At 36.1% G+C, this 24151-nt stretch overlaps 1 protein-coding gene and 1 pseudogene across 1 annotated transcript in view; one reads left to right on the top strand and one right to left on the bottom strand.

Annotated features, from left to right (window-relative positions):
• Positions 1-24151, bottom strand: part of RAD50 (RAD50 homolog (S. cerevisiae)) — a 75583-nt gene that overhangs the window by 42855 nt on the left and 8577 nt on the right. The window contains exons 3-13 of the mRNA XM_008571643.1: positions 20603-20754; positions 16208-16393; positions 15696-15900; positions 8692-8820; positions 8283-8448; positions 7467-7660; positions 6837-7043; positions 5319-5501; positions 4255-4412; positions 1975-2150; positions 1179-1416 (exon numbers count right to left, since the gene is read on the bottom strand). Coding sequence (XP_008569865.1) covers positions 1179-1416; positions 1975-2150; positions 4255-4412; positions 5319-5501; positions 6837-7043; positions 7467-7660; positions 8283-8448; positions 8692-8820; positions 15696-15900; positions 16208-16393; positions 20603-20754 — 1994 coding nt within the window. The remainder of the gene's footprint in view (positions 1-1178; positions 1417-1974; positions 2151-4254; positions 4413-5318; positions 5502-6836; positions 7044-7466; positions 7661-8282; positions 8449-8691; positions 8821-15695; positions 15901-16207; positions 16394-20602; positions 20755-24151) is intronic.
• LOC103589618 lies at positions 12214-14397 on the top strand (annotated as a pseudogene).

A 24151-nucleotide genomic window follows, 5' to 3' on the forward strand; every position in this document is an offset into this window, starting at 1 on the left:
ACGGGATTGCAAACCTCGGCGTTGCTCCCGCGCCTCGCTCAGCCAGTGAGCGGGAACCGGTCTGTATGTGGGATCCGAACCCTCGGGCGGGAGCGCCACCGCGCTTCCCAAGCGGCGCACTATCCAGTGCGCCACCGGGCCGGCCCCTGTTTGAACCATTTTTTAAGCACTTTATGAAGCCCAGCTTTCTAAATGTCTAATTTTGAAAGCTTGTCTCCTTATTAGACCATTAGGTCCTTGAGAGCCATGTCTTATTGGTCTCTCTGACCAGCCTCGTGCTCTATGTTTTGGGAGACACTAAGGCAATCATCACATATTTTCTGATTTTATTTTATTTATAAATAGACCATTGTCTGAATTTCTTATACAAGTGAGGGAAAATATAAATAATAGAAATCATCTATGATTCATTCTTTTTGAAGGTGGGAAAGACATAAAAATATAGTTTAAAATTTGTCTTTTGGGAGAGCTTTTCATTAATTCTTTTGCTGGGTTTAGAAAGTGACATATCAATAGTTTTAAATCTGTGAAAATTAGGCTGGCCAGTTAGCTCAGTCAGTTAGAACACAGTGTTGTAACAAGGTCAAGGGTTTGGATCCCCATACTGGCCTGCTGCCAAAAAAAAAAAAAAAAAAAAAAATCTGTCAAAATGCATGCCCTCAAGTCAAGTCTCAGGAATTAAACAAACACACACACTCAGAAATATAAACACTGTATCTACCCCATGACTGGTTTAAGAAGCAAGCTTACCTTCAAACAAAATAACTGATTCTTCTTACATAAATAACATGAGATAGTGCCTGCTGGCTCAGAATCCTGACTTTAATTTTTTTTTTTTTCCTTTTTGTCTTTTTTACTGACCGGTAACGGGATCGCAACCCTCAGTGTCGCGCCCGTATTGGGGACCGGCAACGGGATCGCAACCCTCCGTGTTGCGCCCGCACCGCGCTCAGCCAGCGAGCAGGAAACGGTCTCCACATGGGATCCGAACCCTCGGCGGGAGCGCCGCCGCACTCCCAAGCGGCGCACTCTCCAGTGCACCACCGGGCCGGCCCCTGACTTTAATTTTCAAACATTCAACACACCCTACTGAGCATTTACCATATGCCAGGCATTGGATGGGTAACTTTTACAGTGTTTCTGCTACATGTATAGTAACAGTAAAACCCTATTCTCACCTCATGGGCACAAGTCCCAGCATCTCATCACGTCGCTTCTCTTTTTTCTTTAGCTCTGATTCTGTTGACTTGAGTTTATCTGGAGCAAGCCGCAGCTTAGATTGCAAATCACTGATGACTTCTTGTAATTCAGCCTCTGTCTGAAAAACTCGCTGACAAACAGGGCAACAGGACTGATTTTCATCTGTTAGCAGAGTAATGAATTGGGAGTAAACTGCCGTGGCTCCAGCCAGCATGGCTATTTTGAGAAAATAAATATATCTCCAGTGAGAAAAATATAGTTTTGTCAAAATAGTTACATCTTTTTCTATATATATATAGAAAATCAATATATATATATATATGATTATTATTCTAGCTTTATAAACATATCATAAAAGAAATAAAAAGTCTCTGATATTTAAATCTTCTTCCAAAGGGCACAATACTTTCAGATTTGTATAAATTATTTTTTGGTAACATACAAAAGGCGTAATGTAACATTGATTGAGAGCTTTCCATGTGCCAGGCACTATACTAAGGGCTTTACACTTATAACCTCATGCACTCCTCCTTAATACCTAAGGTAGTATATAGATAGTTGTGTCCTCATTTTACAAATGATGAACCTACAGCATAGGAAGGTTTCAATAAGTTGTCCAAAGTCACAGAGTGAATAAATTGTACAGCCAGGATTGAAACTCAAGCCATTTGGCTCCACAGCTGGGTTTTAAAATCACCCATCCTTAAATAGTTCCCTGTGAATGAAAATTCAAATGGGTCCAAGTGCTTTGATAATATAAAGTAATCAACTTACCTCGCTGTTTTGAGGATTTTTCAATCTCCTCTTTAAGCCTGTCTAAATCACTTTCAAAATCCTGGCTACCACAAATATCAAACAGCTTGTCTTCATAACTGGACAACTGCTCTTCCTTTCTTTTTAGCTCATTATTTATATGATTTTTATTTTGTTCTGCTGAAGCTAGTTCCTTGCTAAAATAAGAACAAAAATAGATTATAATTTTAAAATGAGAAATAAGTTTGAAAAGTTTGAGTAGGCAGATACAAGAAAAATCAGACCAACAAATCATTACAAGGGTCAGGTAAGACCAAATGCTTCATTTTTGGAAGTCATGGCAATAGGGATGGCCAGTTAGCTCAGTTGGTTAGAGCACAGCCTTATGACACCAAGGTCACAGGTTTGGATCCCCATACAGGCCAGCCACCGAAAAAAAAAAAAAGGTCACGGCACTAGTCCACTTCTGCCTTAAAATCTTCCCCTAGGACTCTGACTCACCTGCCAATCCTGGTCATGGGTCTGCTCCAAGAAAAACATACACAGGCAGAATTTTGCCTGGTTTCTGAGGGTTCATGGTCTTAGATTCCAGGTTAAGAGCCTCAGCAAGGATGCTTGCTGGGTCTACTGGAGTGAAAGAAGACAGGAGGAAAACAAACATTCTCCTAATTTCCTTTGGTCCCTTTTACAATATTACTTCCTAGTCTATTGTAAAAACCTTTCCTTTGTACTCTCTTTGTTGCTGTCATCTACGTACATTTCCTGACCATTCATTCCCTCTCATTCGTCAAAGATTTTGCTTATTAGTACAATTTATCTCCACCCCAACTCAAACATCATCCTAGCCAAACTCAATGCTCACACAAATCAGGGTTTTCAATTTGCAGGTTATGATGCACTAGCAAGTCATGTAATCAATTTAAGGCATTATACTCAGCATATTTTAAAAAATGAAACACAACAGAATATAACATATTGGAAGTAGACTGTATGCAGAAGTACTATTTTGAGAAATTTGTTTCAGATAAATGTATGTGAGTGTGCATGCATTTCATCATGAATCCATCCATTGTAAGTCACAGTAAAAATTTAGAAAAAGTAACTGACATAGACACTTTCACCATCCTAGCCTCTTTTCACCAAGGTCACCAACGACCAAGTGCCAAGTGCAGTCTTCACTTTACTCCACCTCTAAGAAATACAACCCTCTCCTTGAAAGACTATCTTCCCAAGGCACCCCAGACACCACTCCTGTCTGGCTTTCACCCTAGTTCTCTGGGCACATCTAATTTCCTTTACTCGCTCCTCTTCCTTTGCCTGACAAAATGTTACATGTTGGGTGTTTCCTAAAATCCTAACTGTAACCCCTTCTCTTCTTTCTGCATATATCTCTCCTGGTGACATGGCCTATACTATACTAAAGACTTCAATTATCCCTTACATAGCAACAACTCCTAATCTCCTGAACTCTGAACTGCAATAATCTACTCCCTAACAGACACTTCCACAAGAAACACAAATTTAACATGGCCAAAGCCAAATTTACTATCCTCCTCAAAAATCTGTGTGGAATTTTTTACCTTCTTATCCAACCATCATCTAAGGTAACATCTGAGAAAAATAATTACTTTTTATAACGAATTACTCACAGAACAGAAAAGAGAATTTTATTTTAATCCTCTTACTTAGGTCTACAAATTTTCAAGGGACAAGAGGCCCAAATTACTACCTGCTGTGGACTGAATGCTCCCCCTCGCTCCAAAAAACTCATTGATGTTTAATGTCAGTGTAACTATTAAGAGGGTGGGAAATCCCGTAATGGTAATTGAAAGGTTGGGCCTTAAAGAGCTGATTAGATTGTGAGGACTATGTCCTCGTGAATGGATTGATCCATTCATGGAGCAATGCGTATGGTTTTAATGGCTTTAAAAGGAGAGCAACTGAGGTTAGCTCTCTCCCTTGCTCTGCCATTCTTGCCATGTGACACCCAGCATTGCTGTAAAGTGTCATCTCCCACCAACAAGACCCTCACCAGATGTGTTACCTTGATTTTGGACTTCCCAGCCTCCAAAATGGTAAGAAATAAATTTTATTTCTTTATAAATTACTCAGTTTCAGACATTCCATTGTAAGCGACAAAAATGGACTAATACACTACTCATTAGCACCTTATTTGTAAAATATAGAACTAAAGTCAATTAATACAACATAACATTTCACAACAATAATTTCAAAACAATTAAAAATTAAAGCATGAAATAAGAGATTTCTAGTATATCTCCAAATGTTGCAACTACTTACTTCAATTTGGCAAGTCTGTCCCTGGTCTGATTAATTTCTTTTAATTTACTATGAAGCCAGTCTTCAAGTTGTTTTTTGTTGGGAAAATACCCCAACAGCGAAGTTAATTCATCACTGTGCCTAGATTTTATTTTTCTGATTTGTTCATCTCTGTCAGCCTATAGGTAAAAAAAAAAAAAAAAAAATCTTTTAAAAATAAAGCCCAATAGCTCCACATTATATCAAGAACTAAAATAAATTGTATATTGACTAAAGTTCTAGACTTAAAAAAACAAAACTACAAAAATGCAAGAAGAAAATATAAAATTTTTTCTTTTTTTTTTTTAATAAAGATGACCTGTAAGGGGATCTTAACCCTTGACTTGGTGTTGTCAGCACCACACTCTCCCAAGTAAGCAAACCAGCCATCCCTATATAGGGATCCGAACCCATGGCCTTGGTGTTATCAGCACCACACTCTCCCACGTGAGCCATGGGCTGGCCCCAGACATAAAGTTTCTTAATGTCTTGGAGTGGGGATGGCCTTTCTTTTTTTTTTTTTTGTCTTTTGTCTTTTTTCCGTGTCCGGCAACGGATCGCAACCCTCAGTGTTGCCCCCGTACCGGACCGGGGACCGGCAACGGGACTGCAAGCCTCGGCGTTGCACCCGCGCCTCACTCAGCCAGTGAGCGGGAGCCGGTCTGTATGTGGGATCCGAACCCTCGGACGGGAGCGCCGCCGCGCTTCCCAGGCGGCGCACTATCCAGTGCGCCACTGGGCCGGCCCGGGATGGCCTTTCTTAAGCATAAGAGAAGAGTAATAAGTCTAACAATATAAAAATTTTAAACTTCCATATGTTAAAAGTTAACAGCAATGTGCACGTTGTGTTTGTCTACAATTCTGTATTATAAACTTTTTATAATTAAAAAATAAGTTTGAAAGTCTATTTTATAGAGTAGTAAGCTCACTTAACCTATAAAATATAGCCAATACCAACTCAATACTTCATAATCTACCAATCAAGAATGCAAGATAAGCTATTTTAAATACCAGACAGTATAATTAGAACAAAAGAAATTTCCTACTTTGTCTTTGATCAGCATCTCCATTTGGGTACGTGCTGTCGTATGATGATTTAACTGCTCCATTTCCTGGTCCAATTTACGCAGAGTCCTGTCTAGGTCTGCTTTCTCATTTTGAAGGCTTATTACTTCTGTTTTTAGGGTTTCTACATTGCTGTTTTTTTCAGCCTTGCTTAGCTCCCGCTCCTAATTCAAACAAATACATAAGTTTATATATATATATATATATTTTTTCCCTTTTGTCTTTTTTTCGTGACCGGCAACGGATCGCAACCCTCAGTGTCATGCCCGTACCGGACCGGGACCGGCAACGGGATCGCAACCCTCGGTGTTGCTCCCGCACCTCGCTCAGCCAGTGAGCGGCCGGTCTGTATGTGGGATCCGAACCCTCGGCGGGAGCGCCACCGCGCTCCCAAGCGGCGCACTGTAGCAGTGCGCCACCGGGCCGGCCCGATATATATTTTGTGTAAGAATTAAAATAATGACAAAGTGTATTAGAAATTAATGACTCCTCAGAATGGTCAAAATATTACCATTTGCTTGTATCCAACAAGAGAAAAAAAAAAGGCACTTTGTATGCTTTAAAGAAAATTTTATTGAAGTTATCTTACTATAATGGTAGATAATTAGTAAATGAACCTAGAAAAGTCAAACAGGAAGGAAGAATGAGAATTAGTACAAAATTAGGAGAAATATGTCTAAGTATACAGATGTGTGACTCTTCAGTCAACAATTAAATATTTATTAAGTCCCCATGTAACTCATGACATTGCCTGACATGTATAAAATATAAAAATAGTGTGATGTAGTTCCTGACCAGTGTCTTCCCACCCCAACAAGACAATATTGTGAAAAAGTGCTAAAGTGACAAAAACATATGCTACAATGGTGAGTTAGAAAGCAAAAATAAATGCTTCCTTAAGTTATCAAGATGGGATTTAAAAGGGGATTTGCCAAGCTTTAGAATGCTTCCTTCAGTGATAAAGATATAAAGGAAGGGCCCACATTAGCAGTAAGAAAGAAAATTTAGAAACTCTTGAAAAAAAGATTATTACTAAGCAAGTTTTCACCACAGAAAAAGTGATAACATGGTAAAGAACACATATAATTATAGTGTGGAATCTAGAGGGAAAATACTTGTTTTTTTTTTTTTACTTAGGTAAGTGGTTCTTAACCAATATGCCTATGAGAATAACCTAATTCTATTGTGTTTTGAACATGAATTTCTATGCCCCAGTCTCAGAGACTTTGATTTGGAAGATCTGAGGCTTTAAGGTCTGAACACAGGTATCATTAAAAAGCTCCTTAGGTGATTCTAATTTTCAGCCCACCAGATTCCAGAACCAAAGATCTGTGTGATCAAGAAATTCACATGAATTCATTTTATATGAGATGAACAGACAAGGTTGATATTTTTATTAAAATGACATAACTTTAGGATTAGCAATAGATAAAATACTTTAGAATGCAAGATTCTGTCTTACATCTTAAAATCATTAAATTATTTAAATAATATCTTACAGCTTTTGTGAGCTCTTGGTCCAGTTCAAGAATCCTGTCTGAAGATCCTTCCAACTGCTGTAATTCGTACTTCACATTTTTCAACTCATTCTGCTTCTTACTTAGGATTTCTGATTTTAGCTCAATTATTCTTCCCAGTCCAGTTTTCTTATCCCTTATCTCATCTATCTGTTTTTGTTTCAGAGTCTCTTTTTCTGCAAAGTCATTCTAAATACATACATAAAGAATGAGCATTAGCAATTTTTCACTAAACAATTTAAGATAAAGTTTCTTCCTTGCAAAAGGAACATGTACACTGATGAAAAGAGAAAAGTATTTTAAAAAATGTAAAAACTATCATTCAAAGATAATCATTATTAACTGTGAGCAAACTTCTTTGCAATTAGCTTTTAAAACTTTTTCCTTAAAACCAAACAAAAAATGTATATCTATATTTTCTTCATATGTTTATCCCTATAAACTTTTAAAAATTTGCTACCATAAAGGTTTTTTCTTCCTTGTAGCAGATTTTATCCTAACACTAATCTAAAAGCATGCCAAAATAGGGTCCATCCAAAATTAAAACAATTCAACTATAGAATCTGATACAAACAAAAGATAATAACAAACACTGTATTTCAAAATATTTACCATCAGTTGATTGGCAGTTTCTGTTTCCCTTTCTTGTCTCTCTCTCACAAGTTTGTGGAAGTTTTTAATCTGTCTTTCACTGAATGGTCCACGCTCAAACCCATCCAATTCTAGCTGTATTGCCAAAGCCTGAATTAATGAGTCTCTAGCTCGGATATGTTCTTGATGACGATCTGCTTGTAACTGTAGACGACCTTTAAAAAAAAAAACAACCTAATAATTATTCTTTTCCCCTCACTTCTTAAAAGTTGAGAAAATTTTAGATCCATATGTAGTGGTAAAAAATAATACAGCATGATCTCTTGTATACTTTGCCCAGTTTCCCACAACAGTAACATTTTGCAAAACTACAGTATACCACAACCATGATATTGACATTGATATAATCTACCAATTTTATTCAAATTTCCAATCTTACTCCAATTTCCCCAACTTTACTTTTACCTATTTGTGTGTGTGTGTATTAAGTTCTATATAACGGTATTACCTGTGTAGGTTCATATATCCACCACAACAGTCAAGATATTGAATGGTTCCAACCCCACAAGAATCACTTCTTATTGCTCTTTTATAACATAACCACACCTATCTCCCTCCTGCCCCTTCTCCTTCCTGGTATCCCTGGCAACCATTAATTTGTCTACCATTTCTAAAATTTTAACATTCCAAAAATGTTACATAAATGGAAACATACTGTATATAACCTTTTGAGATTGGCTTTTTTCATACAGCATAATTCCTTGGAGAGTCTTCATTCATGCAGAAAATACATAACATTATCACAGGAGAAAAGACCAACTCAGCACTTTGTCCTACCCTGTTCAACAAGTAGTTCTGATTTTTCTTGATTGATAAGCCTAGATTCTTTATTTAATTTTTCCAGTTCACGCTGACAGTCTACCAATCTCTTTTCTTTCTCCCTTACTGTTCTCTGGTGATTGTGATATAAGTCATTTAGTTGCTCATCAGTCCCTTGAAAAACCTGTGTAAAACCAAAATAAAAAGTTTTAATGTGCAAATATAAGAAGATATAATCACTTTGAGGTATGAAATCTGAACCAAATCTTATTCAATATCCTTGATTTCAACATACACATAGAGGTAACACAAACATCAAGATTTGTATTTGTTTTTTTCAAAATGTGGTGGCAAAACTGATTCAAATGAGGTACATTACAGTAAATCCCAAAATTTTGAAACAGAACAAAATTCTACCACCACAAACCTTTTCCATTTTCTGTTCCAATTCACTATTATCTTTTTCCATTTGCTTCTTTCGGCTATCCAAGGCTTTAATTTCATTGTCAAGTCTCATTATTTTGGAGAGACTGTGTTCAATTTCTTTTAGACGATTCTGAAAATAAAGAAACACTCTACATAAATAAAATTCACTATAGTTTACACCAGTGATGGATGAAAAGAAATAAGATGTGCCAGGGCCAGACGCTTAGTAAAACTGATCTCATTTAGCACCAACAACAACACTATAAACGGGGTCATGGAGAAACTGAAGATTTAAGACATTAAATAATTTGTCCAAGTTCTCACAGCTAGGAGAGAAATAGAAGAATTAAATTCCACTTCTAACTCCAAAGCTCACTCCCTGCCCTCCACACCTCTCGCAAGTCATTTATTCATTGAGTCCTTAGAGCTACAATATGTAAAGTATCACATTTTTAAAACTTAATCCTAGGGCTAGCCAGTCAGCTCAGTTGGTTAGACCATGGTGTTTGGCTGTGGGCTGGTAGAGTGTGCTTCAAAGCCCTCCTCTCCTCTGCAGACTCCAAGCAGGTTTACAAGAAGGGTGCTGTGTAGAGCATGGTGTTGATAACACCAAGGTCAAGGGTATGGAGCCCCATACCAGTCAGCCACCAAAAAAACAAAAACAAAAAAACCCAAAAAAACCTTACTCCTTCAAAGGCTAACTATTTAATCTTTCTTTTTTTAAAACCAGAACTATCGAGTGGGCTAGAAACCCAGTGCATTCTGAATTTGTAGGCAAATTTACATGTAAGACTATACTTTGATCGAAAGTTTGCTCAAGCACAGGACTCTGAGCAAGTGAAATGTGACAAATGATCTCAGTGGCCTGCTTCATCTCCTAGGAATATGTGTGATTTGGTTCAGAGCATTTTCTCCTTGGACAATGCTGGGGATACTGTTGCGGTGTTTGCCTTTACAGTTCCAAAGCTGATCAACTCCTCTTCTCAGACATTTTTTGAACCTATTTTTTTTTTTTCCTTTGGTGGTGGCTGGCTGGTATGGGGAACCAAACCCCTGACCTTGGTGTTACAGGCCATGTTCTAACCAAGTGAGCAGGCTGCCCTGAACCTAATTTTTAAACTAACATACAAGGATAATTCAAAAAGTTTGTGGAAAAGCAAAATTAAAAGATAATATGAATCTTTCCACAAACTTTTTGAACTACTTTCATATTACACTTAAGTTACTAGAGTGCTTAGATATCAATTGAAAACTTGCATAGCTGGACCAAGATGCACCTTCAACTTTAATGTCATTTATTAGAATTAATGTAATATGACAAGTTATACCTTTTGCTTTGTATATTAATGTATAACATGTAATCACCATAAAAAATAGGAATTTTGTTTACTTTGTTCCCTAAGGTATCCCCAACATATATAATAGGTGTTCAATGTGTTAGCTGAATGAAAAAATTACTGATTTGAAAAAAGTAATTTTACCAATAATATCAGTCACGGGTATCACTGACTGAATGCCTATTATGCTCCAGACATTGTACTAGGTGCTGCTATAAGTTCCCTCTAATCCTCACAAGACTACATGCTAAGCAGGAGACTCAGAGAACTTAACTGACTTGTATGAAGGCACATAGTTATGACTGGGAGATAAGACTGGGAGACAGGGTGGCATAATGGTTAAGACTGTAAGCTCTGGGTGCTGGAACTCGACATCAGTATGAGAAAACGGAAACCTTAATCCTTACCTTATACCATATTCAAAAATTAACCTGAAATGAAGCATATACTTAAACATAAGCATTCAAACTATAACACTTCTAGAAGAAAATTTTTGTAACACTGGGTCAGGAGAAGATTTTCTAGATATAAAACAAAAAGCACAAACCATACCATAACAGAAAAAACTTTTGAACTGTATCTCATCAAAATTTCAAACCTGTGCCCTATGAAAAATAGTTAAGAAAATATTTGCAAAACACATATCTGATAAAGAGCTCATATTTAGGACATATAAAGAACTCTCACCACACAAAAATAAAAAGACAAAAAAAATTAAAAATAGGCAAAGAATTTGAACACTTTACCAAAGAAGATATTCAGATGGCAAATAAGCACATGAAAAGATGCTCAAAATCAAGACATTAGGACTAATGCAAATTAAAACCACAAAGAAAAATATCCTGTCAAAGAGATACTACGCACAACTACTACAATGGCTAAACTGAAAATGACTGACAATACTAAATGCAGATGAGGATGCAGAGCAACTGCACTCATACATCAGTGGTAGAAATGCAAAATGGAACAGCCGCTCTGGAAAACAGTTTGGCAGCTTATAAAGTTAAGCACACACTTACCATACAACCTTGCAACCCCATTCCTAGAGAGTTGCTCAAGAGAGATAAAAACATATGTCCAAACAAAAACCTGTATAAAAGTTTACAGCAGTTTTATTTGTAATAGCCAAAAGCTGGAAACAACTTTATGTCCATCATGGATGAACAAAAAAATTGTAATATATCCACACAATGGAATACTCCTCAGCAATAAGAATGAACAAACTACTCATACATACGGCAATATCCATAAATTAAAAAGTATTACGCTAAGGAAAGAAGCCAGACACAAAATTCTATATATTGCATGATTCCATTTATGTGCCATGCTGGAAAAGGCAAAACTATAATAACAGAAAACAAATCAGTGGTTGCCAGGAGCTGGAAGTAGAGAGAGAGGACTCACTGCAAGGGCTTTGAGAGAAGTTTTTGGGGTAATGGAAATATTCTGTATCTTGATCATGGTGGTTATGCTATTAGATGCATTTTTCCAAATTCATAGAATTATACACTTTAAAGAGGGTAGATTTTGCCATATGTAAATTATACCTCAATAAACCTGATGTTATAAAAAAAAGTATGGGCTTAGGAGTCAGAGGCCTGGACTCAAACCCTGGCTTTAACCTTTACTTCCAACATGAACACCTCAGTTTTACAGGCCTCAATTTCCTTGCCTATAAAACCTCTCAGGATTACTGTGGGTCTTGCTTAATACATTTTGTAGCACTTTGATCAGTGTCCAGCAGTAAGCATTCAACAAATGGAACCTTTCACACCACTTGTGAAAAATATTCTGTACTCAGAAAATATCTTTTGAGCAGAGTCTAACAAAGAGAACAGCATCGGTACTTAAGAGCACTGAGCCCCTCATCTATGTTACTCCACAGACTTCTCAGCTTCTCTCTGTCAGTGTTTTCACTGCCTCTTGGTGGTACATTATGATAAACATCTGGGCTTAGATCTTTTGTGACATTTCTAGCTGCTTCATTCCTTAAATCCAGCCAGTCACTGGATCCTGTGGATTCCTTCTTTGACATCTGTGTTTTGGCTCTATCCCCAGAGCACAAAATATAGGTTGTATCCCCACAGCACACAACCTAGTAAAGGGGACTAAGGAAAACACGCAGACAACAAAAAATATAGCAGAGTGTCTAAAGCTCAGGTGCTAGTGTGCAATAAGACAGAAGAATGGAGCTGGCTATCAGGTATAGAAAGATCATGAATTTGTATGTGAAAAAAGAAATTAGAAACAAATTTCTCAAGCAATTCCCATTTAAGGCAGGAAAGGAAAACAGATGTAAGTAGGCCAAGATCAGAGGACAGGGTGTGGTGGGATGGGAAAGAGAGAGTTCCTTAAAATGGAGGAAGTCTGTAAAAAATGGAAAAGCATATATAGTATAGTGTTGAAATGAAGCGGTCTTTTCTGGACAGCTGCTGGAAGGTGATTTGATCCCAACTTTATGTTGAGTTCTATTAAGAGAAGAATAGTTGTATGTCAGAGCTGAAAAAGGACTCTGGAAATCACCCACCTTACTGAATCACCTGCTATGTGCCAGGTAGGGGGGTAGGATCTAAGGATACAGAGAGGAATAAGATTAAACCCTTGGGGAACTAGTCAAAATTAAACACACTCTGGAAATCACCCACCTTACTGAATCACCTGCTATGTGCCAGGTAGGGGGGTAGGATCTGAGGATACAGAGAGGAATAAGATTAAACCCTTGGGGAACTAGTCAAAATTAAACACAAAAAAGGAAGTATACAAACACCTCAACCTTTGCTACAGCCTTGGTTAGAATCCTGGCACCACTCAATAAACACTAGGCATTATCACTTAGCCCTATCTTGACATTATTTCCTATGCAAATGCTCCATTTCAACTATACAGATTTCCTTGACAGTATTCAAAAACAGCTTGTGTTTTACTACCCCTATGTCTCCAATGATCTTCTCATTTGTGATCAAAGTCATATCCCAAATTCAGTCCTATGAAATCCTCTCTGGCCACCTCAGACAGAAATTCTCTTCCTTCCTCCTCAGAGCTCCTAAGCTCTTGTCTTTTTTCTGCTTGTCATGTCTCCAACCAGGTTGCTCCTTAAGAAAATAAAATGTGTTCTGCTGCCTTGGTAATTACCACAGTACCTACACACAGTTATCAGGACGACTCATCCTAAGATATAACAAACTCTGTCACTCTTTTATCTACTGAACTAAGTCCTAAATCTATTAGCTCTCTATATTCTGACCCCAGTTCTTATTTCTCACTCCTTCTGTACTGATTTACTTAACTCAGGCTCTTCCTCACACAATCCTGTTTTGATAAGTCTGAATGTGTGAATACACACACATACACATGTGAACGTTTGTATACACATATGTATTGTATATATGCAAAAAAAAAGTTGCTGGTAGGGTATACTCTGTGAAGTCCCAGATGAGGAATGAGAAGAGTATCTTTTATTTTTCACCTAATACCTTTCTATAATTTTTTCACTGTGATAACATTATTACTTTTAAAAGAAAAAATAATAATAATAAATAAATACAGACATACATTAAATTTGTCTTCTAGTTTGTCAATTTGGTTTCTCCCCATCCTTCAAGGCTCAGCTCAGCCCTGCCTCTTCCCTGAAGCCCTTATGATACATTCTATGCATAGCCATCATTTTTTCAAAAATATTTTTCTACTTTACAATTCAAAGATCTAAACTAGGTGAGCTGCCAAAATCAGCACTTGGGCATGAGGCTGGGGCTGACCTGAGAGATGCAGGACATCAAGATGGCAACACACACGCATAGTCAAGCTCAGTCCTTCTCTAGGAGATGGAAAACTCAGAAGACCGATGCTCATTGAAACCATAGAAAAAAACTTGAGTATCTTAGAGAAGAAAAGATCTTAAATATATACAGAACAGAGTTCTTTGGAACTATAGCTAGTTTCTCTGGAAAATGGGCAAACTTCATTTTTAGACACTGCTTCAAAGTTAAACATGATGCTTTGACGACATATGCATCATTGACTACACTTCTGTTTTTGTCTACCATAGCTGCTTATAAGCTTGTAACTGATGCTTTGTATTCAGGTAATATAAGCAAGCAAAATTGGGTTCTAAGCAGTTCACTGATTGTCATAATATGTGGCATTTTATATCCTGGTGCTTTGGCTTTTTCTAAAAATGGACATCTAGCAAAGTATCATACTATTCCGCTGCCACCAAAAGGAACAGTTTTACTCCTCTGGCTGCTACTTTGTCAGAGGTGAAAGCAACGGCAATTCCTCTAGTTTTTCACACAATGTTTGGAATACTTAATAGTCTACAGTATTATTCAGTATTCAAAAAGACACTTGAGAAAACTGTACATGAAGATTAACCAAAGAATGAATGGATGGTAACTCAGCAGAACAGATTTTTTATGAGGAAAACTCAAGCACTGCAAAAAGAGTTAAAAGTAACTCTGGACAATTTGTTTCTGTCCCTTTTGCCTGGTATATAGCAGATAATAAATATTCAGTAAATCAACAAATTAAAAAGAAAAAAAAGATCTACCCCAGTATTTACAGGTGAGTTCTAAAAAACTAAACTGACTAATTAAAAAAAAAGTTTTTAAAATATCTTTTACGATCTGAAAACAAAAAATTGCCAACTTTAAGAATACCCATTTATTTAGATTACAAATAACTTAAGGGCAAGGATGCTGTTGTATTATAACTGTACTCCCAAGCATAGTATACCCTGGAACATAGGAAACATTCAATAAATGCTTACTAAATAAATGAATGGGATTTCCTGTAGGCTTTTCTTATAAACTACAGAGTTTAGAAAGCTATACACTCATTTGCAAATATATCAACACGTTATGGATCAACCCCAAATTTTGTGCAATATCAAGAACATCCTGCAAATCACAAAAATTCCCTAGAAAGATCCATCAATTAAAAAAAAAAATCTTAAAAATACAGAACTATATGTTGGGTAGTTACATTGCTAGCTAACAGCTACTGATCTATATTGCTAATTTTAAATGTGATGCTACAAATTTGTTTACTCTCAAATCCAAGCTCTTTGAACTATTTAAAGACTAATCATCTATTATAGACCTATGACAATAGCCATAAAATCATACAGTCACTGATAATTTTTTCAAGAAATATCCAAGCCATTCAATTTTAGACGCAAATAAAATGTTTTAGGGGGTAAATGTTACCATGGTAAAAAAATAAATAAATAACTTTCTTCTTAGTATGCAAGAAATCAACTATTGTACGTCAGTGATTATGTTAATAACAATATGTTATATACTTGAAAATTCCTAAGATAGCAAATTTTAAGTGTTCTCACCACAAAAAAAAAAGTGAGGTAATGCACATGTTAATTAGCTTGATATAGCCATTCCACAATGTACATTTATATCAAAACATCATGTTTTACACCATAAATATGTACAATTTTTATTTGTCAATTTATTTATTTATTTTTTAAAAAGATGACCAGTAAGGGGATCTTAACCCTTGACTTGGTATTGTCAGCACCATGCTCACCCAGTGAGCAAACCGGCCATCCCTATATGGGATCCGAACCCGTGGCTCTGGTGCTATCAGCACCGCACTCTCCCGAGTGAGCCATGGGCTGGCCCTATTTGTCAATTTAAAAAAAGATATCAAATTTTACCTTCAATGGATCAAGTTCATTCTCATAGGATTTGACAATTTCCTTTGAAGATTTCAACTGGTCTTCTTTACTAATAATCTGATCACGAATCTCACAAGCTTTTTCCTTATTTTGCTTCAGATATTTTAGTTCTGTTTGACATTCTTTTACTTTCTGACCTTGTGTCTGACGTACTTGCCGAAGTGTTTCCAAGGCTTTAATGTACCTTTGAAGATATGAAATAAAAATTAAATTTCTGCCTAAGTAAATTATGGTATGTGTTCATACTGTGAAATATTGTGCAGTCATTAAGATTACATTACAAAGAGTTTTTAATAACTTGAAAATGCTTCTGGTAAGTGAAAAAATTACATTTGTACTATCAATCAGATAAATAAACATATCATAGAAAGAAAACTGAACAGAAATATGCCCAACAGATGCCACTGGGTGAGAGGTAATAATTGATGACCTTTTTGCTTTCTAAATTTTTATTCGAAAAAAGAAGCATCAAAACTGCAAGGGTTACAAACCTTGTTGCTGAAAAAATCTCATCAAACTTTTGCTTCAGAGCCTTTCCTTCACTTAAAGGCCAATTAGAATCTTCTTGGTGACAGAAAATGACATTATTTAGGACAGCCTTGGAAACCCCAAGAGAACTTATCATTTCTTGGTCAATTTCTGCACACTTAGAGCTGAGACTGACCTTTTCGCCATGCCTATAGAAAATGAAAGTTGAGAACATATATAAAATAACCTTCAGTTGTACCTATTCTATTGCTCAATCAATCCTTCACACTGTATTCCTAAAAAAAAAAAAAAAAAAAAAAAAAAGGCCCCTTCACCTCTCTCCTGTTACAATACCATCCTCATGCTAAAAAGTATGGGCTCCTTAAATAATTTAGCAGTTCAATGATGAAGGTATGTAAAACAAGGTGACACAGAAAAGAATGCCTGGATTTTTTTTTTTTTTACAGATTTGGACTCTTAAATACAATAATTTAAAATATTTACAGATAATACACAGAGGAAAATAAACTGTTTTCCAGTCCTGGAACTTAAAAATGAGACTTAAAAAAATAAAACATGATGATCAACAGCAGACAGGCAAAGGTGACTTACAACATCTAAAAATATGTAGTTTAGAAAAAGGGGTTGTTCCCTCCTACACTGCTGGTGGAACTGCAAAATGGTGCAGCCTCTATGGAAAATGGTATGGAGGTTCCTCAAACAATTTCAGATAGACCTAACATATGACCCAGCTATTCCACTGCTGGGAATATACCCAGAGGAATGGAAATCATCATGTCAAAGGGATATCTGTACCCCAATGTTTACTGCAGCACTATTTACAATAGCCAAGAGTTGGAGCCAGCCCAAATGTCCATCATCAGATGAGTGGATATGGAAAATGTGGTACATCTACACAGTGGAATACTACTCTGCTATAAAAAAGAATTAAATACTACTATTTCCAGCAATGTAGATAGTCTTAGAAAAAATTATATTAAGTGAAATAAGTCAGCACAGAAAGAGAAATACCACATGTTCTCACATATTTGTGGGAGCTAAAAATAAATACACAAACAAACAGGGGAGGGGTGGAGAAGACAACAATCACAATTCCTTGAACTTAAGACAAGTGAACAGATATGATGTTGATGGGTAGGAAGGGGGAGAAGGAGGGGGGAGGGAGGAATTGGTAAAGGGACAAGAAAATCAACTACATTTTATATTAATAAAATTTTTTAAATTAATAAAAAAAGAAAAAAGACATAATTTACATAAAAAAAGAAAGAAAAAGGGGTTCTTCGCTAGCGGACTGATTTGGTGGGCAGAGGAAGTGTCTGTTTTTACTGTTTTTATGCATTCCCATTCATATTTTGAAAATATTTCACTGAATGTACTGAGAATGTTTAGTAGGAGTTAGAATGGACACAGATAGACCAGTAGGTTATCACATTAGACCACAGAAAGATGATGGTAGCTTGGACTATAAAGATTGTGTAGAGATGGAAACAGATTCAAAAGACATTTAGGTTAAATCCATAGGACTTGGTGATGGATTGGATATAGAGAGCAAGGATGTTGTCAAGACTCAGAATCTTGGCTTGTGTCCCTGGATAGATAGTGTCACTCACTGAGATAAGGAGTACTGCAAGAGGACTAGGTTGTTGAAGACTTTTTAAGGGGGTTAGGGAGAGGCGATCGTGAGAATGGTCATGATCTGAGGTTGACTCTGAGGTGTCTTTCGGTACACGGGCATGGAAACAGAGGTCTGATTTGGAGATATAAATTTATGACTCATCTATGAACACATAGTAATTTGAACAATGGGTATGAATGAGATGACCTAAGAAGAGAACATACAGCAAAAACAGAAGAAGAAATAGGACTGAGCCTATGGGACTCCAACTTTTATTAGTTGAGAAAGTAGGATGTGGCTGTGATGGAGAGAAAGAAGGAACAGCGTTGTATCATGGAAGTCCAGAAAAAGAAATTTTCAAGTAAAAAGTGATTAACAACTAATATTTACTGAGGTGTAGTAGGTACAACAACAGCCCTCCAAAGATGTCCACATTCTAATGCTTTTAATTTGTGAATGTTAGGTTACAGGGCAAAGGGGAATTAAAATTACAGATGGAATTAGGTTGTCAATCATCTGACCTTACAACACAGAAATTATTCTGGACTACTTGGATAGGGCCACTGTAATCACAAGGGTCATTAGATACGAGAGAGGGAGGCAGAAGAGTCCAGAGTGATTCAATATGGAAAGAATTCTGCCCACTGTTGCTGGCTTTGAAGATGGAGAAAGAGGGCCATAAGCCAAGAAATGGAGGTGGCCTCTAAAAGATGGAAAGAGCAAGGAAACAGATCGTCCCCCAGAGCCTCTGAAAAGGAACACAGTCCTGCTAACACCTTGATTTTAGCTCAGTGAGAACTGATTCAGACTTCTAAAGCATGGACTGTAATATATTTGTGTCGTTTTCAACTACTAAGTTTGTCACTTGTTAACAGCAGTCATAGAAAACTAGTACATGAGCTCTTACTACATATTAAGCATTTTATAGGCATTAGCTCAATCCTTACATCTTTTTAAGACAGGTACATTGATAATGAACTCTTATTTTACAAATTAAAAAAAAGAGGCTATTAGGTCTACTTTGTATAGCAGTAGTATTATCCTAATTAATACAGAGGTTATTAGTGACCTCAATTGGAACTGGTCAGTGGAGGAATGGGGATGGAGGAGTGAGGAGAAGGTGAAGAAATGGAGACAGCGAGTATCAACAACTCTTTTGAGAAGACTGGCTGTAAAGGGGAAGAGGGAGACAGGCAGTAACTGGAGTGGAATAAAATCAGAAGGTACGAGAGAGACTTGAATGTGTTTAAAAGTAAATGAAATCTGGGCTGGGTTGGCTCAGTTGCTTAGAGCGTGGTGTTAGCAGTGTTGTAACACTGAGGTCAAAGGTTCAGATCCTCCTACTGGTCAGCTGCCAAAAATAAAAACAAAAGTAAATGAAATCAGTATGTCAAAGAGATTTCGGCACTCTCATGTTCACTGCAGCACTATTTACAACAGCCAAGCTAGGGAATCAACCTAAGTGTCCAAAAATGGATGGAAAAAAATGTGGTATTTACACACAATGGAATACTATTCAGCCATAAAAAAAAGAATGAAATCCTGTCATTTGTGACAACATGGATGAATCTGGAGGACACCATGTTAAGTGAAATAGAAATAAGCCAGACACAGAAAGACAAATACCACATGATCTCACTCATATGTGGAATGTTAAAAAGAAAAAAATTGATATCAAAACAGCAGAGAGTAAAACAGTGGTTTACCAGAGACTGTGGAAGGAAAGAAGGTGAGAGAGGTGAGGGGGTATGGGGAGAAGAGGAGGGGAGGGGGGGATGAGGAGAGGCTGATCAACAGGTATAAGATTACAAATAGATAGGAGGAGTAAGTTCTGGTATTCCATTGCACAGAGGGTGACTCTGGTTAACAGTAAAATACTATATACTGTAAAATAGCTAAGAGAGAGGCTTTTGAATGTTTTTACCACAAAGAAATGATAAATGCAAGAAGTGATGAAAATCCTAACTACCCTGACTGGATCATTACACAATGTACATATGTATCAAAACATCGAATTATACTCCATAAATATGTACCACTAATGTGTCAATTTAAAATAATAAAATAATAAAAATAATTTTTTCAAAAAGCCAATGAAAAATACTTGCTTACAAAGCCAGTGGCTAGTATAGTGCCTCTAGCACATAGTAGATGTTAAACATTACTGGTTAAATAACTGAATTATTTAATTAGTTTAACAAATAAGTAAATAAAAGGGAGGGGAGGAAAGTGAATACATAGTTAAGTAATTTGCTCAACAAGGGTAAAGCCTTGTATCCAGGGCAGCCTAATTCCAAAATCCATACCCATCACAAGATGATACTTGCCTCTAACAGAATAATAATGTTTGAAAGGGACAAATTATTGTTCTTTTCTACTTGTCTGCTTCTCATCTCATCCATCCCTATAACATGATAGTAACATTTTTTATTCATTCAATCTATATGTGAGTGATTATGCACTTTCAATTCAGCAACTGTTCATAAATTACTCAAGGGAATGGAACGTTATCACTTACTTTTTAACGGTGCCATTCTATTTAACTGTTAGTGTCAAAAAAAATTAAATGTTGATAGTGGGATAGGTTATGTGTACAGGGACAGGGAATATATGGGAACTCTGTGCTTTCTATTCAATTTTGCTGTGAATCCAAAACTGCTCTAAAAAAGTCTGTTAAAAAAATTAATATGCTTCCCTAAAATAAATTTATAGTAGTGGGAAAAAACCATTAGGTCTTACAGACCTAAATGAACAGATATACAAATATAATATAAATACTTACTTTGTTCTAGTAATGACTCCTTCCAGGGTTTTAAATTCTGTCTTTTTGCTTTTCTGAGTACACACCATAGATCTCTGCACAGCTACAAGTTCTCCATTGACATCACGAAACTGCAGACGAATCTGGGCCCTAACATCGGTTTCTTGAGCAACCTTTGAAGGTAAACAGAGAAAAAGTATGCTACCTTTACAAAAACCAGACTGTTAGTTCTGAAAGAAAAGACATAAACAATCTTACTTACCCAAAATGAGGGATCAAAAAAAAGAAAAATTTAGACATCCAAAATGAGTGACTTTTAAAAATTTTTCTTATTTTTGATCTATTCTTTGGGAGTGGCATTTTTACATGCTATTCAAAATATGGGAGGAAAGAATATTGTTAAACTGATTTACTAAAATGATATTATAATATTACCTATCTCCGTTACTCAGCATCATTAGAAGACCAGATATGTGAATTTTTCAAATAAATGAATTTTAAAGTACCAAATTTTTTTTTAATTAAAAAAAAAAACACAAGGTGATACAGTATACACAACTTCTCCCCACTCCCCTGAGCCAATTGATAATAAATTGATCTGATGTCCCAACACCAATACTTCCCTCAAAACCAGGACATTTTCAACTATAAAAATCAGGAAACTGATACTGATATATTACTACCATACGGTCTGCAGATCCCATTCAAGTTTTGCCAATTGTTCCAATATGTCCCTTACAACAAAGGATCCAGTTCAGAATTAGAGTGTATTTGGTGGTCATGTCTCTTTAGTTTTTCAGTCTCGAATAGTTGCTCACATTTCCCTTGACTTTCATGACTGATATTTCTGAAAATTACAGACCATTATCTTGTAGAATGTCTCCCCAAATCTGGTTTCTCTAATATTTCCTCATGACTAGAATCAGGATATGCATCTGTGGCAGGAATACTAAAGAAGTGATGATGAGTTCCTTTCATTACATCATTACAACTCATCAGACAGGACACAATTTCAATTTATTAATAACTTCAATCTCTTGATAAAGATGTATCTGTCAGCTTATCCACTAAAAAAAAATTATTATTTTTTACTTTGCAATTAATAAGTACTTAAGGGAGAGATGCACTGAGACCATGTAACTATCCCATACTTCATCAACTTTCCTCCACTAGTTTAGCTTCTCTTGCTTCTTATCTGAATGAATTATTATGATAGCTATCCTAATTTTCTAGTTCCATTATTCCTTCTACATTAGTTAAAATTCTACTATAAGAGCTTTGTCCTTTCCCCATTTTTTTTCCCTCATTTTTTTTTTGTATCAATATGGACTCATAGATTCCTTACTTGGACTCCAATCCCCCACCAGGCTGCCACAGCCAGCTTTTGTGGATGCCTTCTTCACTCAGCTCCACCCAATGGTTTCTGGACTAAATTATTCAGGAATGAAGGAAGGTGTTGAGAGTTTTTATCATGAATACGTATTAAATTTAAATTCTTTTTCTGTATCATTGATGCTCATACGATTTTTCTTCTTTATTCTGTTAACATGGTGAATTATACTGATTGCTTTTAATTAAACAAATCATGCATTGCTGAAGTATAACCCACTTGGTCATGATGTATTATCTTTACTTGTAAATTGCTGAAGCTGATTTGCTAACATTTTATTAAAGATCTTTGCATTAATGTTCATAGGAGGTATCCATCTGTAGCCGTCTTGTAACGCCTTTGGTTTTGGTATCAGAGTAATGCTAGCCTCATAAAATGAGCTGTGAAGTACTCCCTCTGCCTCTCTTTTTTGAGTTTGTGTAGAACTGACATTACTTTTTCCTAACATTTTTGGTAGAATTCACCAGTGAAACTATCTGGGCCTGGGCTTTTCATTGTAAGGTTTTAAACTACTCATCAATTTCTTTAGTATATTTCTTCTTGAGTGAGATTTGGTGGCTTGTCTTTAAAGAAATTTGTCCATTTCATCTAAGTTGTTGAATTTGTTGGCATAAAGTTGCTCACAGTATTCCCTTATTACCCTTACAATGTCTGTAGGATCTGCAGCAATGTCTCCTCTTTCATCCCTAATACTGGTAATTTTTGTCTTTTTCTTGTTTGGAGGTTTATTAATTTTATTGATGTTCTCAAAGATCAGCTCTGGTTTCAATGATTTTCTCTACTGTCTCTGTGTTCTATTTCACTGATTTTTTTATCTTAATTATTTCTTTCCTTTTGCTTATTTTGAGTTTAATTAGCTATTCTTTTTCAAGTTTCTTAAGATGTAAGCTCAGGTCATTAATTTTAGACCTTTTTTACTTTCTAACATAATCCTTTGATTTTATAAATTTCTTTCTAGGCATTTCACTGCATCCCACAAGTATTTTTAATTCATTCAAAGCATTTTCTAATTACCCTTGTGATTCCTTTTTTGATCTATGAATTATTTAGAAGCATGCTACTTAAATCTATCAGCATGTGGAGATTTTCGAAGTTTTTTCTGTTACTGATTTCTAGTTTAATTCTGGTGTGGTCAGAGAATACACTCTGTATGACTTTAATCCCTGTAAATTTATTGACACTTGTTTTATAGTCCAGAATATTGATCTACCTTGTTGAATGTTCCATGTACACTTGAAAATAATGTCTATTCTGCTGTTGTTCAATGGAATGTCCTATAAATGTCAATTAGGTTAGTCTGGTTAATAGTTTTGTTAAAGTCTTCCATATTCATACTGATATTTTATCTACTTCTGTTTCTCTACTGAAAACAGTGTTGAGATCTCCAACTAAAAACTGTAGATTTGTCTATTTCTCCTTTCAGTTCCATAGGTTTTTTGCCTCATATATTTTGAGGCTCTACATTTAAAATTGTGTCCTCTTTGTGAATTGAGCCCTTTGTCACCATAAAATTTCTCCTTTTACCCTAGTAACATTCCTGGTTCTGACATCTACCATCTGATATTAATATAGTCCCTTCAGCTTTCTTTTTATTAGTAGGCATAGTATATTTTTTCCATCCTTTTACTTTTAACCTATCTGTACCACTATATTTTAAAACACTGCTATTCCTTTTGCTTTATTATTTTGTTTTTGGTTTTTGGTTTTTGGTTATATCTTCCATTCCTCTCATTATGCTTACATTTTCCTTTACATCTGAGCATATTCATAAGATTTATAATGATGTTTTAAGGTTCTTGTCTACTAATTTTATCATCCCTTTCATTTTTGGATGTTCGTATGGTTGACTTTTCTCCTGGTTATGAGTCATATTCCCTGCTTTTTTGCATGGCTGGTAACTTACTTTTTTTTTTTTTTTTTTTTGGCAGCTGGCCAGTAGGGAGATCCGAACCCTTCACCTTGGTGTTACAAGGCTGAGCTCTAACCATCTGAGCAACCCAGCCAGCCCATGGCTGGTAACTTACTTTTTTTTTTTTTTTTTGGCAGCTGGCCAGTAGGGAGATCCGAACCCTTCACCTTGGTGTTACAAGGCTGAGCTCTAACCATCTGAGCAAACCAGCCAGCCCATGGCTGGTAACTTTTGATTGTGAAATTTACATTGTTAGGTGAAGAATTTTGTT

Source organism: Galeopterus variegatus, unplaced genomic scaffold (assembly GCF_000696425.1).
Source record: "Galeopterus variegatus unplaced genomic scaffold, G_variegatus-3.0.2 Scaffold708, whole genome shotgun sequence".
Taxonomy (NCBI): domain Eukaryota; kingdom Metazoa; phylum Chordata; class Mammalia; order Dermoptera; family Cynocephalidae; genus Galeopterus; species Galeopterus variegatus.